The 16,596-nt window shown below is 34.9% G+C and overlaps 3 protein-coding genes across 6 annotated transcripts; 2 read left to right on the top strand and 1 right to left on the bottom strand.

The window, feature by feature from the left end:
- The first annotated feature begins 330 nt into the window (after positions 1-330).
- Positions 331-5,985, top strand: LOC106375351 (transcriptional corepressor LEUNIG-like). 3 transcript variants are annotated; one of them, XM_013815232.3, is made up of 19 exons: positions 331-517; positions 647-690; positions 1,465-1,562; positions 1,666-1,775; positions 1,954-2,469; positions 2,554-2,639; positions 2,721-2,799; positions 2,885-2,960; positions 3,055-3,101; positions 3,182-3,502; positions 3,670-3,855; positions 3,940-4,188; positions 4,261-4,378; positions 4,444-4,553; positions 4,636-4,785; positions 4,871-5,026; positions 5,107-5,223; positions 5,314-5,520; positions 5,620-5,985. In XM_013815232.3, the coding sequence occupies exons 2-19, from the start codon at positions 659-661 to the stop codon at positions 5,761-5,763; spliced, it is 2,802 nt and encodes a 933-aa protein (XP_013670686.2). In that variant the 5' UTR covers positions 331-517; positions 647-658; the 3' UTR covers positions 5,764-5,985. The 3 variants fall into 3 exon arrangements, with proteins under 3 accessions (XP_013670686.2, XP_048601172.1, XP_013670685.2); XM_048745215.1 differs by having other exon boundaries at positions 3,667-3,855; XM_013815231.3 differs by having other exon boundaries at positions 332-517; positions 3,649-3,855.
- A 3,224-nt stretch (positions 5,986-9,209) lies between these two features.
- Positions 9,210-11,635, top strand: LOC106375349 (coiled-coil domain-containing protein 93). Its single transcript, XM_013815227.3, has 10 exons — positions 9,210-9,421; positions 9,549-9,623; positions 9,726-9,842; positions 9,946-10,116; positions 10,211-10,290; positions 10,529-10,568; positions 10,663-10,770; positions 10,955-11,035; positions 11,133-11,255; positions 11,352-11,635. The coding sequence occupies exons 1-10, from the start codon at positions 9,395-9,397 to the stop codon at positions 11,412-11,414; spliced, it is 885 nt and encodes a 294-aa protein (XP_013670681.2). The 5' UTR covers positions 9,210-9,394; the 3' UTR covers positions 11,415-11,635.
- Positions 11,636-13,226: 1,591 nt separating this feature from the next.
- LOC106375347 (protein TIFY 8-like) lies at positions 13,227-15,554 on the bottom strand. Of its 2 annotated transcripts, none has more exons than XM_013815226.3 (6): positions 15,121-15,554; positions 14,436-14,599; positions 14,122-14,354; positions 13,947-14,043; positions 13,648-13,879; positions 13,227-13,468 (listed from the first exon to the last, which is right to left on the bottom strand). In XM_013815226.3, exons 1-6 carry the CDS (start codon positions 15,329-15,331, stop codon positions 13,371-13,373), a joined length of 1,035 nt encoding a protein of 344 aa, XP_013670680.2. In that variant the 5' UTR covers positions 15,332-15,554; the 3' UTR covers positions 13,227-13,370. The 2 variants fall into 2 exon arrangements, with proteins under 2 accessions (XP_013670680.2, XP_048601170.1); XM_048745213.1 differs by having other exon boundaries at positions 13,227-13,486; positions 15,121-15,535.
- Positions 15,555-16,596: the final 1,042 nt, after the last annotated feature.

The following is a 16,596-nucleotide window of genomic DNA, read 5'->3' as shown; positions in this document are numbered from 1 at the left end:
TTGACAGGAGGCGTGATACGTCACGTAAAATACACAACCCCATGAGGGCATTTTAGTAATTTAACAAAGCTACCCCTTCTTGTATATATCCTCTGCAATTCCATCCACCCAAAACAAAACTGACATGGAAACTACTTTTTATTCAAATAAAAATCTATTTTCAGTCAACATTATGTTTAGGTAAATAATTTTAAAAACATAAGAAAATATTTATCTCCATAAATAAATTGGACTTTTATATAAATTTCTGTATGTACATCCATTAATTACAGTAAAAAATAAAAAATAAAATAATTCTTATTTGCGATGGTCAGAGGCTAAAGATATTCTTCAAAGGCTTTCCTTTTTTTTTACTTGACTAGTTCTCTCTCTCTTAAAACTCGTATCATCTCTCTCCCTCTCTCTCTATCTCTATCCCTCTCCTTCGTCCTTTAAAGTCTCTGTTTTGATTTTGCTTTGGCTTTGGCTTTGGCTTTGTTTCAAGTGCTAATCTCTTTCACTCTCTGGAGAAAATCAGGTGAAAAAGGGGTCAAAAGTATTGATTTTTATTTTGGGTTTCTGCTCTTATATAAGATATGATTATTGGTTTTATTACATCTGACATTCGAACCTAACTGTGTCTTTGTGGGGTTTTGTTTTGTTTCAGAACAAAAAAGAGATGTCTCAGACCAACTGGGAAGCTGATAAAATGTGAGTCCTTTTTTTTTTTTAATTTTGATTTTGATATTTGTGCTGATTGCTTTACCGTAGAGTCTTTAATTTTGGGTTTAGGTTTTTAGATTCTCTGTGTATTGTTTTGCTCGTTTGTTTCTAGGGTTCGGATTCTATATAATGCATTCTAACTACAATTTGATTCTAGGGTTTGTGTGTTTCTCCTCCATACCTTTTATAGAGTCCTTAGCTTTGAAAACTTATTGCGTATTGTTATACTTGATCTGGAGACTATAGCTTGTCGCAATTGTTTAGCTTTCTCCTTTTTGACATTCTTTTGCCGTTACTTTTGCCGATTTTTCAGTTTCTGTTTCTCAGAAGACTCTCCTGCTAGATTTTGTTGTTGTGGGGACTTTTCTTTTGGTTATGTTTCCATGTTTTGGCCAAAGTTTAGTTCTTTGTGCTTTCAGTCACTTTCAAGGGCCTTGAGAATCTCTGGATATATATTTATTTGGTTTATCCAGTTCTGGTTGACTCTTGTGTCATCAGGTTTCAGTTTGTCACTGTTCTAGATTTACACTTCTTTTTGGTATGCTAGTGTTACTTTTAAAAGCTCCATCATGAAACAATTCTTGTGTTTCTTCTAGTGACTGGATGGTTTTGTTTCTGGGACATATGTTATTCTCCTCTTTTGTAGAGTTGCCTTTCTTGAGATTCTCCAGACACTTCTTATGCCTATCTTGACGTGTTTTATATATATTGTGGGTAGTGTCTGCGTTGCTGCTTTAAATGAGATTGTTTTGGCTGTAACAGGTTGGATGTCTATATCCATGATTATCTGGTCAAAAGAGATTTGAAAGCTACAGCTCAGGCTTTCCAAGCTGAAGGAAAAATTTCATTGGATCCAGTCGGTTAGGAATCAGAATCTTCTTAACCTTTTTGAACTACGATTCTGATAAAAGTCCTTTTGTTCCCTAATGAACTTCTTATTCTTCTTGGATTGTTTTTGTATAGCTATTGACGCACCTGGTGGATTTCTGTTTGAGTGGTGGTCTGTCTTCTGGGATATATTTATTGCTAGGACCAATGAGAAGCATTCCGAGGTTGCTGCATCTTACATTGAGGTATCCTTCTTTGTTTACACTTTTTTTTTCAATTTTGTGTTATTCTATTCAGTTAGTCATATAGAGTTAATTAGCTAGTAGCTTGATTGCTTACAGTTGAACTGTGTTCTCTCCTTTCCTTTGTGGTTTGAAGAGAAGATTTAGAAGTTGTATATTCATATGTCGTCTATTTTTACAGACACAAATGATGAAAGCGCGAGACCAGCAAATGCAACAAGGTCAACACCCACAGGTCTCGCAGCAGCAGCATCATCAACAACAACAACAGCAAATACAAATGCAACAACTCTTGTTGCAACGTGCACAGCAACAACAGCAACAGCAACAACAACAGCAACATCATCAACAACAGCAGCAGCAACACCAACAACAACAACATCTAAACCAACCACCTTCTCAACAGCAACAACAGCAGCAACAGCAGCAACAACAGCAGCAGGCAGCGCCTCAACACCAGCAACAGCCAACACCACAGCAGCAGCAACAACAGCAGCAACAACAGCAGCAGCAGCCACAGAGGAGAGATGGATCCCACCTTGCAAATGGATCAGCAAATGGACTCGTTGGTAATAACAGCGACCCAGTTATGAGGCAAAACTCTGGGTCTGCGAGTGCCTTAGCAAATAATAAGGCATACGAGGAGAGGATCAAAATGCCTACTCAGAGGGATTCTTTAGATGAGGCTGCTATGAAGGTTAGTTTAGGCAAGGCATGTGTTTCAGTTTCCATCTACCTTAGTTTCACCAAATGTTAGAATTCAAATTTCCTTTGGCTACAGAGATTCGGGGAAAATGGTGGGCAAATGTTGGATCCAAACCATGCATCGATGTTGAAATCCGCTGGAGCTTCCGGACAGCCTGCAGGGTACTGTTCTCATCCTTCTACCTTCATTATTTCCATTTAATATTTCTCTGTCTTGTGCTAATGTTTTCTGGTGAATCTCAGGCAAGTGTTACATGGTGCAAGCAGTGGTATGTCTCCACAGGTTCAAGCTCGAAATCAGCAACTTCCTGGTTCTGCGGTGGTAAGTATAATTGAATCTATGTTGCAGCTACTCCCTTGTTGAATTTTACTGTTAGCTAATTACTTGCTTGGCTTCTTGTGTTTAGGATATGAAAAGCGACATCAACACTGTGCTCACCCCCAGAACTGCTGTTCCAGAAGGGTCGTTGATTGGAATTCCTGGTAGGTTTTTTCGATCCTGAAGATATCATTTCAGTAGGTCAAGCGTGTCAAATGTAGTAATAGTTTTAAGACTAGTGCTTGTTTCCTGTTTCAGGTTCAAATCAAGGCAACAACCTTACACTTAAAGGGTGGCCACTCACAGTAAGATTTATTTTACTGGCTCGTTCTCTCTTTTGTAATTTTTTCTTTTTTTTTGACTGTTGATTTCTTTCCCGATTTAGGGATTTGATCAGCTTCGTTCTGGTCTTCTCCAGCCGCAAAAGCCATTTATGCAGTCTCCGCAGCAGTCTTTTCACGGACTCAACATGTTGACTCCGCAGCATCAGCAACAGCTCATGATGGCTCAACAGAATCTAAATTCACAATCCGTCAATGACGAGAACAGGAGACTGAAAATGCTATTGAACAACCGGAACATGAGCCTAGGAAAGGATGGCCTTGAGGGTGGTTCTGTGGGCGATGTGCTACCTAATAATGTTGGATCGTCTTTGCAACCTGGTGGCTCTCTTTTGCCTCGTGGAGACACCGACATGCTACTAAAGGTATGCCTTGTCTTATCTCTTACAAATCTTAAGTAGGTGCCTTAAATTTTGTACAAAAGTTTTGCAACTTCATTGACTGAATAAGATGTAGTAATCTCTGCTCATTTTGAAAGGAGATTGCGTTAATAACTGCGTATGCTTTGTAGTTAAAGATGGCTCTTTTACAGCAGCAGCAGCATCAGCAGCAGGGTGGTGGGAATTTAGCACAGCCACAGGCACTTAATCAGCACGCCCTTTCTAATCAGCAAACACAGAGTTCAAATCACAACATTCAGCAACAAGATAAACTGGGAGGAGGTGGTAGTATCACGATGGATGGTGGCATGTCAAATTCCTTTAGAGGAAATGAACAGGTCTGTTCTTAGTTTCCTATTTCATGTTTTACTGATATCTGAGGTTGATTTTCTAAAATATTTTTTTTTTGCAAATAATTGAAGGTATTGAAGAATCAAACTGGGAGGAAAAGAAAGCAACCGGTTTCGTCTTCTGGTCCAGCTAATAGTACAGGAACAGCCAACACTACGGGGCCATCACCGAGCTCAGCACCTTCTACACCTTCAACTCATACTCCTGGAGATGCGGTTTCTATGCCTAATCTGCCTCATGGTGGTGGTTCCACCAAACCAGTAATTATGTTTGGCACTGAGGGGACTACTGGGACTCTTACATCTCCATCAAATCAGCTAGTGAGTATCTTTAAAACTGTTAGTGGGAGGGCACAAATGAATTAGTATCATCAACTATTGGCTATTTTGCAGACTGATATGGATCGATTTGTGGAAGATGGGTCACTTGACGACAACGTTGAGTCTTTTTTATCCCATGAGGATGGTGATCAACGAGACACTGTTGGACGATGTATGGATGTTAGTAAAGGTGTGTGTTTATAGCCCCCACTCAACATTATTCAACAATATTTCTCAATGATGCCTCTTCAACAGGTTTCACGTTTGCGGAAGTGAACTCAGTACGTGCGAGCACAAGCAAAGTCACCTGTTGCCACTTCTCATTGGATGGCAAAATGCTTGCTAGTGCCGGACATGACAAAAAGGTAAAAGCCAGGAATCATCATTGAAGTCTTGTTGCGGTTTCTGAAACTTAAATAGCATCTTGGTTTGATCCCATTTTTGCAGGCTGTAATATGGCATACAGACACTATGAAGCCCAAGACAACCCTTGAGGAGCACACGGCGATGATAACAGATGTTCGTTTTAGTCCGAACCTGCCTCGGCTTGCAACTTCTTCGTTTGACAAAACTGTCAGGGTTTGGGATGCTGATAATGTAAGTTGAAGTCTGATGATTCAACTATATATTTTTATTTATTCCATTTTGTGATCTCTTAAGGATTTGTGCATCTACATTACAGAAAGGTTACTCCCTTCGTAATTTCATCGGACATTCTTCCATGATTACGTCAGTTGACTTCCATCCCAACAAGGATGATCTCATATGTTCATGTGACGATGACGGCGAGATAAGGTACTGGAGCATCAACAATGGAACTTGCTCAAGAGTGTACAAGGTACAACATTATCGTGTTGCTTTTATTTAGCAAATCTATACATTTAGTTTCACTTTTGTTTTGTTTTGTTTTGTTCACAGGGTGGTAGCACTCAGACGAGATTCCAACCACGTGTTGGAAAGTATCTGGCTGCTTCGTCGGCAAACGTTGTATCTGTACTAGATGTTGAAACACAAGCTTGTCGACACTCTTTGCAGGTTTAGTGTTCAGACTTTTCTTTTTTTCGATATTGTGTGATAGATGCTTGTTATATGTTATGTATGTACTAACCACTAAGGACTGTACAGGGCCATACTAATCAGATAAACTCGGTCTGCTGGGATGCTTCTGGTGACTTCTTGGCAACGGTTAGTGAAGATATGGTGAAAGTTTGGACGTTCGGGACAGGTAATGAAGGAGAATGTGTTCATGAGCTAAGCTGCAATGGAAACAAGTTCCAGTCTTGTGTTTTCCATCCGACTTACCCTTCTCTACTCGTAGTTGGTTGTTACCAGGTAAAAACTTGATGTCATCATTACTCATGTCATGTGTGTGTGTTGGAGAAGTGTCATTTTGATCATGAAATTGAAACTTTACAATCTTTGTATGTGCAGTCTTTAGAACTGTGGAACATGTCCCAGAACAAGACGATGACATTGCCTGCTCACGATGGGCTGATTACGTCACTGGCGGTTTCAACTGCAACGGGATTGGTTGCATCAGCTAGTCACGACAAGCTAGTGAAGCTGTGGAAGTGAGGGGAAAGGACATGTTCGTTTATGTTCTAGGTTTTATTCTTCTTCTTAAGGAGGGGTGTTTCTTTTAACCTTTGTAGCTTTTTCTCAGACAGTTTCATCTTCCATCTCAATATAGTCTTTCTCCAAATATGGTTAAACAGTGTTGCGGTTGTATGATCTTGACCTAATTGGAAACTGTTGTAATCTTAGTTTCTTAATAATGACAGTGAAAGTTATATGCCATTTATCCCCAATATATTATTTAAGAATCATTACAACTTCTTTTTATACCCACATGTTATCATTAGAATGATTTTTATAATCATTAGAGAAATATGTTGGTCCATCTAATTATATAATAAATTTTTTATTAAACTAATAATAAATTCATTATTAATGTACTTTATTATTTCCTTAAATAAAATTTACGGAATTGTCTAATGTGACTAAAGTATATATAGTAATTAATGATTTTGAATAATAAAGATTTGATAAAAAATAGTGTATCTTCTATCATATTTGTTTAATTTTAAACTATTAAATAAATTAAACAACCATAATAACCATATAATAAAAATTTAGATTTTTATGTATATGTTATATTTTGAATGTTTACAAACGGCTATAAATTACTAAAACTGTTAAAAGTTTCACATTCAAATTTTATGATCTATGGTTTGAAATTTTTGTTATGATAAAATACAAATGATTACAAAAATTATATAAGTAAAAATTCTAATTTAATTAATTATTAAGATTAATATATATATCGTTTTAAATTAAACTATAAACCATATAAAATACAATATTTTAGTTTCAAAATTTACTTTGAACAATTTTTTTATAAAAGTTTTGAACAATCATTGACAACTTTTTTTTTAAATTATAAATTACTAAAACTATTATTCCCACAATGAAAATTTTGTTATCAGTAATTTATTTATTTTTTCTATAAAAGATACAAATGATCAAAAAAACTATATGAGTAGAAATCATCATTTAATAGACATTAATATTAAAAATATACTAAAATATATTATCTATATTAGTATCATTTAAATTTAATAACATATCCTATCAAATATAAAAAAAAAAATTGGATTAATAAAACTTATTTATATGTTCGCACCAATTTAATTATATATTTAATAGTTACTATGACTTTTAATTATTGAATATATATTTATTATTTCATAATATGTAAAAATATTTAATACATAAAATAATTTATATATATAATGTTGATTCCGCGCAATTAACCTAGCCTATAAAATAATTTATATATATAATTTTGATTCCGAGCCTTTAACTATGGCAAAAAAAAAACAGAACATCCATGGTCGATCTCTCCCACATTCGGATCTGCTTGTGAACTATCTTCACTTTACGAATCAATGTTGAATACGACAATTTAATTAATTTGAAACAATTCAACTGTAGACAAATAGTAGATTTTGAAATATTTTTAATAATTTGATTTCATAAATTTTTTTATGAATTTATCAAATTCTTTTATTTTAGATTTTAAAGGATTACAATAAATTTGATAAAAAACAATTCTTTAAGAATATGCACAAAAAAATACAAGTTTATTGATAAAATTACAAAACCATAATCATTTCCATAATAACTCTACTAACAAAAAAAAAAGAAGCCAACTATTTTTATATCACTATATAAAAATGTAGAGATAATACTATCTCGGAATATAAATGGTATGTTCCTCCATTGTAATGTAGAATACAAGAAATCATATACTTTTGTCATTCATCAAAACGATAATATATTCTTAAAATTGATAATGAACATCATATTTCTAAATATATCGTCTAATGACAAATAAGTTTGACATACATATCAAATAAATAAATGATATAAATAATTTTCTTCAAATCCTAGCTTGAACCTTAAGAATCGGTTCTTTATATTTATAATAAATTTTTCATTAAATTCTTTCAAATACAATTACCACAAATCCACTAAAATTGGATAACACAAAAATATGAAATTTTGATTACCAATGCATTATTTGTTGTTACTAACTATTCCACGTAAATTTTAAGAAATAAAATTTCAACAAAAAACAATTGTGCTTTTTGAAGTTTACAATTTACCATTAATTAATATATTAAAATATAAAAATCTATCTTTTGGAAATAATTTTTTTTTCCTAAAAACTTGGATCTTTTCAGAACGAAAGGAGTACAATTTAAAATATTTTATAAGTGATTAAATATATAATCCAATAAAACAAGCTTTCTAAGAAATTGATGAATTACTTAATTGAATAACATAAAAATTTAATGGAAACTTCAACTCTTTCAAATTCAGTTAAATTTCTAAATTAAATACCTCCACTTAATTTGTTTTGGCTTCACTTAAATAGTTGAGAAGTAAAATGTCAAAGCCATCAAAGTAAACATAAACTTGAAAGTTTTAAATGTCATTTATTAATTTTAAACGCTAAATGTATTTCAAAGAAAGACGTCACAGCGCTATAAAGTGTTAAAATGGATTTTTCTTCTCCGACAAGATGTTATACCCAGAATATAGCTGATTATGATCGTTGGATTTTACACACATATTTTTGGTATGTGGGAATCTAATAAAGATATTAATATGTTAGAGGTATCTCATCTTCTTTCTTTTTTTATTAATTTTGCTGAAGAAACTGTTCCACCAGCTAATATTTTACAAATAGAAAACATTATAATATGAGTTATTACAAAATGATAGTAGATATCTAAAATGGTTCATTCTTATCTAAACAATTAATGATTTGTGTGGTCTCAAAAAAAAAATATATTCGCAATTAAACAAGTAGGAAAAGCGTGAACATGTATTTGGAGTATTGCAATTAAAATTTGCAATTGTGGAATGAAAATATATGACATGATATATTGATAGTTTGTATCATAATGAATAATATAATCAAAGAAGATGAATGTGATATCAATGCAACAATAAAGAACGAGTTGAAGTTCTAAGTGTACAAATTGAGATGACAAGTGTTGATTGATGATGTTTGATTTTAAAAATCTTTTGTTCGACAAAAAAAAATCTAAAAGTGAAAAACTCTTTTAAATTTTGAAATGTATTAATTAAATATTTGTGGGGGTGAATATGTTAATTCAAATAATTAGTAAAAGATGAATGTATTTTTAGATGTAATGTATTTTTTTGTTTGTATGTGTGTAGTTATTTTAATTTTATATGTATTTCAAATTTATTATTTTACTGTAATATATTTTATGTGATATAAACGTATTAATTGTTTTAAATTTATAAGTCCAATATTTATTAAAAATAAGTAATTATATATGTTATAAGAATTGTGAGTATTAATCAAAAATATTAAATAATTAAAAGAATCTTTGATTTAATAATATTATTATAGATAATATTTTTCTAGTGTGTTGAAAAAAAAAATTAATGCTAAAATCACATTAAAATGGTATAGTTTTTTTGACACTAAAATAATCTCTTTTATTAGTTTGCGTTACGCCCGGAAAGAGTCTGTCTTTCTCTCAATTGTGTTGCCTCCTTCATTTTCTTGAGATCGTTACAGCTGCGTGGAAGATTGACGGATTATAAAGGGACACTCTTTCTCCTTGCTTTGGCGAATCCATTCGAAGATCACGGTGAGTGAGTGATGGGAAATGAAGATATCATTCAAGAGGTTAGCACGAGCTATTTGGGATTTGTCTATTTTGATGAAATAACCAAACTTTTTTTGAAAAATTTGGAGGCTTTCGTTTGATCTGTTAAGAATTAGGAAAATTCTGATGATACTCTGTAAACAATAGGTTTGTTCTTCAGGGGATATGGTGACGAATCTGAAGGCGTCCATAAGAGAATTGAGTGGGAAAGTGAGGGAACAGGTGCTCTTTGTCTCTTTGTTTTTATTGGTCTTTCTTGTACTGGTGTTCTTGATTTGGTAATGACAGTTTTTTTTTTAAACTTTGTTGTCTTTTGTAAGTTAGAATCAGAGAAAATGTGATGTTAGGGATAAGCTGCAGCAGCTGCGAGAAAGAATAAACGCTGAAGGTGTTGATGTCTCAGTCCAGGAGGAGTTGCTACCTCTTTTAAGATCGCTTAAGGTGAATGGAAGTGTTTTATATGTTTCCGGAAGTTCATGTTTTTATGACTATATTGTGCGTAGCTTCTATGTGGTGAAAACTAACTAGTTATAGGTATTTTCAGGAATTAGAAAAACAGGAATCTGAAGTCCGGTCTAATTGCGATGCTAAGCGTTCTGCGTTAGAAGATGCAGTTTGTGATTTGGAGGAGAGAGTCGCAAAGGGTGAGATTCCTGAGGAAGATTTGGATGTTTTGTTGGTTGAATCACTGGATCATCTGACTTCAGCAAAGAAGGTACTCTTTTTCTGCTATAGACAAGCTATACATCTTGAGATGAGATTAAAGTTTTCAAAGAAGGTTATGGTTGCTTCCCCTCGTTTCTTTGTAGGAGCTTGCAGCAACGCTAAGAGAAATAGTGTCTCTGAAGCGACAGATTGATGATGTACCATGCCAATCTGAACTCCTACAGTATGGTCTCCTTCCACTACTTTGTATTAGTGTGTACTGCTTCGTGTTGAATTTGATACAACCCCATTCCCTCTATTTTGATTAGCAATTATCTTTAGTTATGTTGTAAAGATGTGGAAACATCATGCCAAGAGTCAAATTGCTTTGCCTCTAGCTTTTAGGAATCATGTTTTACTATGGCTAGTTTCTCCTTTGCTGTATTGTTGCACACTAAAGTCCAGTATCTCTTTCCGTGCAGGTATGAAAGAAGATTCTCAGAGCTTAATGTTTGTATCCAGGTTCGAATGGTCTATTTGTTGCTTTACAGGTTTATTTCATGGTTGAAAATGAAACTTGCAAGCTTATTGATTGACGAACCTTTATGTTCAACAGGAGAAGCTTCAACAAACTAGGAAGCTCTATGGGACATACAATGCTCTTTTAGAAATAAAAGACTTGATGCTAAAGGAGATATCATTACTTAATTCAATAGGTTCGCAGGTAAAACATATGCGTTACTGTTTAGCTACTTTCTGTGTATTTGCATATCAAATCTTTACGTTAACCTTTAGATATCAAGTTGATTTACGTTTCTGCTTTCTCCTTTTAGTATATATATCTTGGGTGTGTCAAAGCTTTCGTTCTTACCATTCTTCTTTGTTAACCACCCTTGATTTGAATGCAGTTTCAAGACGTGATTGGTACTCCTGCTGGCCGTGTGAAGTCAATTGATTCAATGGAAGGAGTCATGAAAGGAATCCAACAGGTTATCTGAGTTTTATTCACTTAGGTGCATGGCTCGAGGCACAAAGCTTACATAACTTTTGCTTTGTCATAACAATTATTATTTTTTGCAAGTGCAGAAGCTAGGAAAGGTACAACTTGGTCTTCAAGAAGAGCAGAGACGCTGTGATGCTTCAAAGGAAAAGTACACCGCTGCAGCTGCAGAGCAAAGAAAATGTTATACTGTACTAAGAGCCTTCCAGGTTTGCCAACATAAGAAGAAACAATCGATACTGATAAGCGTTTCAACTCTCTGAGAGTCATCTATTTATATAGTGTGCCAAATTTCTCAATCGCAGGAAGAATGCACTAGAAATGACAGGCTGAGGAGTCAAGTATCTGGCTCGAAACAAGGGATGTAATAAGGTGGTTTAAACGTGATTCTCTTTTGATTTGCTGTATCCATATGCTCAGCATTAGACACGGGGAATAATATGAAAATCTATATGCATAGAAACAACATTGGTTGACCAATTGGGTTATATAATATTAGCTATGGAAAACCTATTATACTCTACTCATTGAGGAAGAAGATATATGTTTGAATACAAACCTCGGAAAGGACATGTTCGTTTGTGTTTTAGGTATTATTCTTCAGGGTTTGGTGGGGGTGTTCTTTCTCAGACAATCTCATCTGACGTAATTGGAAACTGTAGTTGTAATTGTAGTTTCTTAATAATAATTACTTGGACAATCTAACGCAGGAGAATTAAAATGTCAATAAGTCATCAAAGGAAAAGCGAAGGTAAAAGATTGTAAACACCCTTTATTTATTTAAAACGCGTGCATCCCTTGTCTCAGACGTGATCCATCAGCCTATAGCCGATAGAGTAAAGCCTGTCGTATTCAACCTTACGAACGTGTATGACCAGGCGTACGAACGCACGGCAAATGAAACATATGACAATCAAGACGAAGAAGGCTGGCTAAACTAGCCGCTGGATGGCGTAGGAGGTTGCACCGAAAGCCCCAAGGAAGAGAGAGACCACGTATGGGACGATGAGAGACACTAGTAGAGTTTGTATGGCTTAGCCTATAACACTTTTAAACAACCAATCAAGGGGAAGTTGGTCGATTCCTTCACTTTTGATCCTCTGAATCTTTTCCCTGCCAATCCGCGGTTTGGAAGCAATCGATCTCAGTGAACACAATCTGAGCAAAAAGAAATACACTCAGTGATCTCTTCCTAACCTTTTTTTCTAATGAACAAAAGAAAAAAATATAAAATAATCCAATGTTCTAAAAATCACTAGCCGGTGGTTAAGCGTTTTATCGAAGATTATTGTTTAGGCAGACCGATTTTTGAACGGCTAGACAGATTTTTTGAAAAAATCGTTTCTCTCATAACCGATTTGCAGACCAGATGGACGGATGCCTAGACCTATTTTAAGAAACTTTTACCTGATAGGACCAGATGAGAAGGACTACTACTCCATACAACCACTCTTGGAAAAAGGAAGAGTAATTCGTTTAGCTGAACTTGCCATTGCCATGGTATGATGATCATAAGGTCAATGAGGCGACCCAGCAGTGCTGGTATGACTGAGATCTGTTCATCGATTTTTTGCAGCAAGTTATACATCATATATCTTTAACCCCAGCAAAAAAAAATACAAAAAAAAAATTGTGATGAGTAGTTTCTCTCTTACCCAAATAGAGAAGAATATGATATTGCGTTTCCACATGAATTGGCTTGTGTGGATCCGGAACTCGATCCCGACAAAGCATCTCCATAGTCTAGGGTAATCTACATAGGCAAGACCAGCAACCATTAGAAATATAATAACAGGATGAGGAGTACTCGATTCTCCTTCCATCTTCGTTGGTTTGATATGTAGGGTTCTTGAATTCTCTCTGGTGTGTTAGTTTGAATGGTTTACGTGAGGGGTTATAATGCTCCCCTATTTATATGAATATGAATTTAAGGAAATCAAAAATCTTTATATGTTAACAGGTTTCCTTTTACTCCTTTTTGTAATATTTCCGTTAGCACGAGCGTCATTGAACCTTGATTTGTTATTTCTTGTTACTTCCTGTCCAGACTAGTCACATGTTGCCACGTGTTGGTTTTATGTCCGATGCCGAAATGTTAATTCCCCAGTGGTCGGGACTCGATCCCCAATGCAAGTTCTGGTTAGACATGATACCTTTGTGATATGTTATCATATGCTCGCTTTAGAAAACTATTATACTCTTAAACATTGGGGAAGATAAGTTTGAATACATGCTTAGAAAGGCATAGAACATAGTAACTGGCTATCAAGTCTGAACTTATAACAGCTTGGAAGAAATGCCACATTCATCATCGTCTCTCATATTCAGACGTAATCATGTGGCTTCTTTTCAGGATCTGATATGTGAACCGGATCTCTGGTATCCCGTCTCCTTGAGATGATACTTCCTTGATGTTCTCTACCTGCAAATCAAATAGCGCCTGAGAAAAGATAAAAATTCAAAGCTGACAAAAACCACAACAGTTAGAAAACTCTGTATCCTCATTTTGTAAAGTGACAATGCAACACGCGACTTGTTTTATTCTACTCCACCGTGTATTTGTAAGACAGTGGCTAAATTTTTCTTTATCAAGAAAGTCACCTGGTTGTGTAAAGATTCTGTGACAGGCACTGGAGGTGGTGTCTTGATGAACCGGCCTTGCTCGAATATCCGGGGACAAAAACGGTGTTTCTCTAGAGCTGCCTCCTCCTTCATACACTTGTCCTTGTTTGTATGGACCGTCGCTTGTGTAGTTCTTTGTCTTCAGTTTATGAGACAAATTCGTAGACCATGAGCCTCCGCTTGATCCTGCCAAAGCCATTATCACATCTGCCTGCAAGGAAACATAACGTTCATATAACTTGAATATGAAAGTGTTAAGCGAGAGATAAAAGGATTACTTTGTTTGGGTGAACATCATCAAAGACATGAGCTTGACCACCATAGAAGATAGTCATCTGCTTAGTACTCGATGTCAAATCTTTCCTATTCGCGGTACTTCAAATACAAACGATGTGTGTTGAAATGAAATGAAGAGAAAGCATTAAAGGACTAGAGACAAGCTAACTCTCTCACCTTGAAGGGGTATAACATTCGGCTTTGCTCGGGTTTGGCATTGTATAAGAACTCATGATGCGTGGACCTTTCTTCCCTGTTCGTGAGCCTTCATCTGCAGCTGTCTGAGCCACCACGTCATCCTTGAACCTGCTTGAAGACAGCTGATGAAGCAAGTGACTGATCTGACCTCCTCCGCGTGGAGGCTGGTTTGCCACGTTCACGGAATGGCTTCCAGGTCCGGTTCTTAGCAACTAGACAGATCACAGAAACTGAGTTCTACTAAGCTGTGAGAACACGATGAAGTCATGTTAGGTTTCTGGTTTTTAGCATACCTTTGACCAATGCAGAGCCTCTGGGTGCTGCTCTTGAGTTGTGATGTGTGAATCAGAGTTACTTCTTTTGTTTCCGGAAAATCGATTGCTCATGATAGAGCCAGAAGCTTCTCTTCTTTGTCCAAACAATTGTATCCCATCAAGATGACTCCCCACACCGCTACCTACATCACACTGCAGTGAGAACTCAAGGAAAGAGAGATGAAATAAAGAAGACCAATTCATTAAAATAAAAGCATCACAACCTCAAATGGGTATATGACCCACCAAACTCATCACTCAAATTCATTACCAATGTCCCAACTAATCCACCAGAGACATTATGGTTGGACAGACAGGAAGAGAGAGAGAGAGAGACTGTGTCCTTCACTACTAGAGCTCATTAATCAACCACATGCTCACTCAAAAACCATGTTCATGTTCATAGAATTTTCAAACTAACAAGACAATGAACACTCACAAACAAAAGATCTTCCAGTTTTTCTACTTATGAGATCTGATCACAAATGAATTGACCTAAAGGTTCCACCTTTAGAAACCAACTACACTCCAAATCGAATCTATGTAAAAAAGGCTTGAACTTTCTGTACTGTAAATAGAAACCCTAAACGTACAGAGGAATGATCTTAAACACACATCAGTAGAAGCACACTTCATCAAAAAGCATCAAGAGAGAGAGAAGAACCAAGATCGGAGGTAGAGGAAAGACCGCCGCGTCCACCGGCGGAGGAAGCGGAAGCTGTCGCCGGTTTAGCTGCCTTATCCAGTGGTAACATGGAAGTGGAAGCTAAAGTTGCAGTCTTGGAACCAAGGAAGTCATGGAACAAGAGCTTGTCTTGTTGCTCTTTCTCCCGGAGACGAGAATCAACATCATCATTGTTGTTGCGGTTCGTCATTTTAATCAACAAGTGTTTCAGTGTTGTAGCTACTTCGCCACCACTTCCTTCATTTACAGTTTGTTCTCTCCGTATTATTTCATGGACACACTCAACGAGGAAGAAGAAAGAGAGAGAGATCAGAGTGTCTGTTTTTACTTGAAATAAAAAGGCGAGCAGGGTTTGTCTTTATGTCCTTGCCCCTTGAAGCTCTCTTTGTTGTGTTTCTCTTACATGATTCTAATTCCCATAAATAATATAATAATCGAATCATATAAATACTATATATTAAATTCACCCAAAAAGTATTAAGTAAGATGGTAAAATCATTGCATTACAGACTTCTTTTTGTTATTAAGGTATCGTAAAAGATTCATAATGTTTTTAAAACCGTCTAATCAATAAAGTGTGTATCTAATGTAACCAACACACTACTGACCTATACGCACTTCTGAAAGTTTAGTTCGTGGGACAGTTAGTAAAGTTGTCAACTTATAAACTATGCATACTTTTTTTTTTTTGAATTTGTGATCTTGTTAGAAACTCTTGTGAATTTTTCAAAAGTTTATAAGATGATGGCAAATGTTGATTAAATTGACAAATAAGTAACAATGATATTTGTCATCTATGTGTCTTTGACAGATCTGATTTCATGTTTCCCACTTACTATATTCACACAAGTTCCAAATTTACTTTTTTGGTTTAATGTTTACAATCTTTTCTTTATCAATATCCCATATTAATGCAGTGGTCAAATGGTAAGGAAACTTATTTTGTGAAAACATTTTTTTTTTTGAATTTTTGAGTATTTATTTAAACAAAATTCAGTTGTCTTAAGTTTGGTTTTAGCATAATCAGTTCATCAGTTTGGTTTTCAGGAAGAAATGCACTCGTTAATAATAAATGTATTTCTACTAAAATTAACTAGATTAACCGATAAAACATAAAAAAAATTAAAATAATATTAGAACTACAGTAAAAACTCTGTAAATTAATAACCACTATAAATTAATAAATTTGACTGATCTCGAGTTAAATTGGTTTAAAATATGACACAAATCGATAAAATAATAATATTTTAGAAAATTCTATGTAAATATATGGTTTTATTAAAATTATAAATTAATAATTTATGTATATATATGCATTTTATACAACTACAAATAAATAATTGTACTATTTTCATGCTACTAATTTACCGGTTCATGCAAGATATTACAACTTTGAAACAGTAAATTAAATCTTAAATCACTGTAATAACAGTTTTATTAAGCTGAATTGAGTTA

Source organism: Brassica napus, chromosome C1 (genome assembly GCF_020379485.1).
Source record: "Brassica napus cultivar Da-Ae chromosome C1, Da-Ae, whole genome shotgun sequence".
In the NCBI taxonomy this organism is placed as follows: Eukaryota; Viridiplantae; Streptophyta; class Magnoliopsida; order Brassicales; family Brassicaceae; genus Brassica; species Brassica napus.
This window is presented reverse-complemented; position numbering and strand designations above follow the sequence as displayed.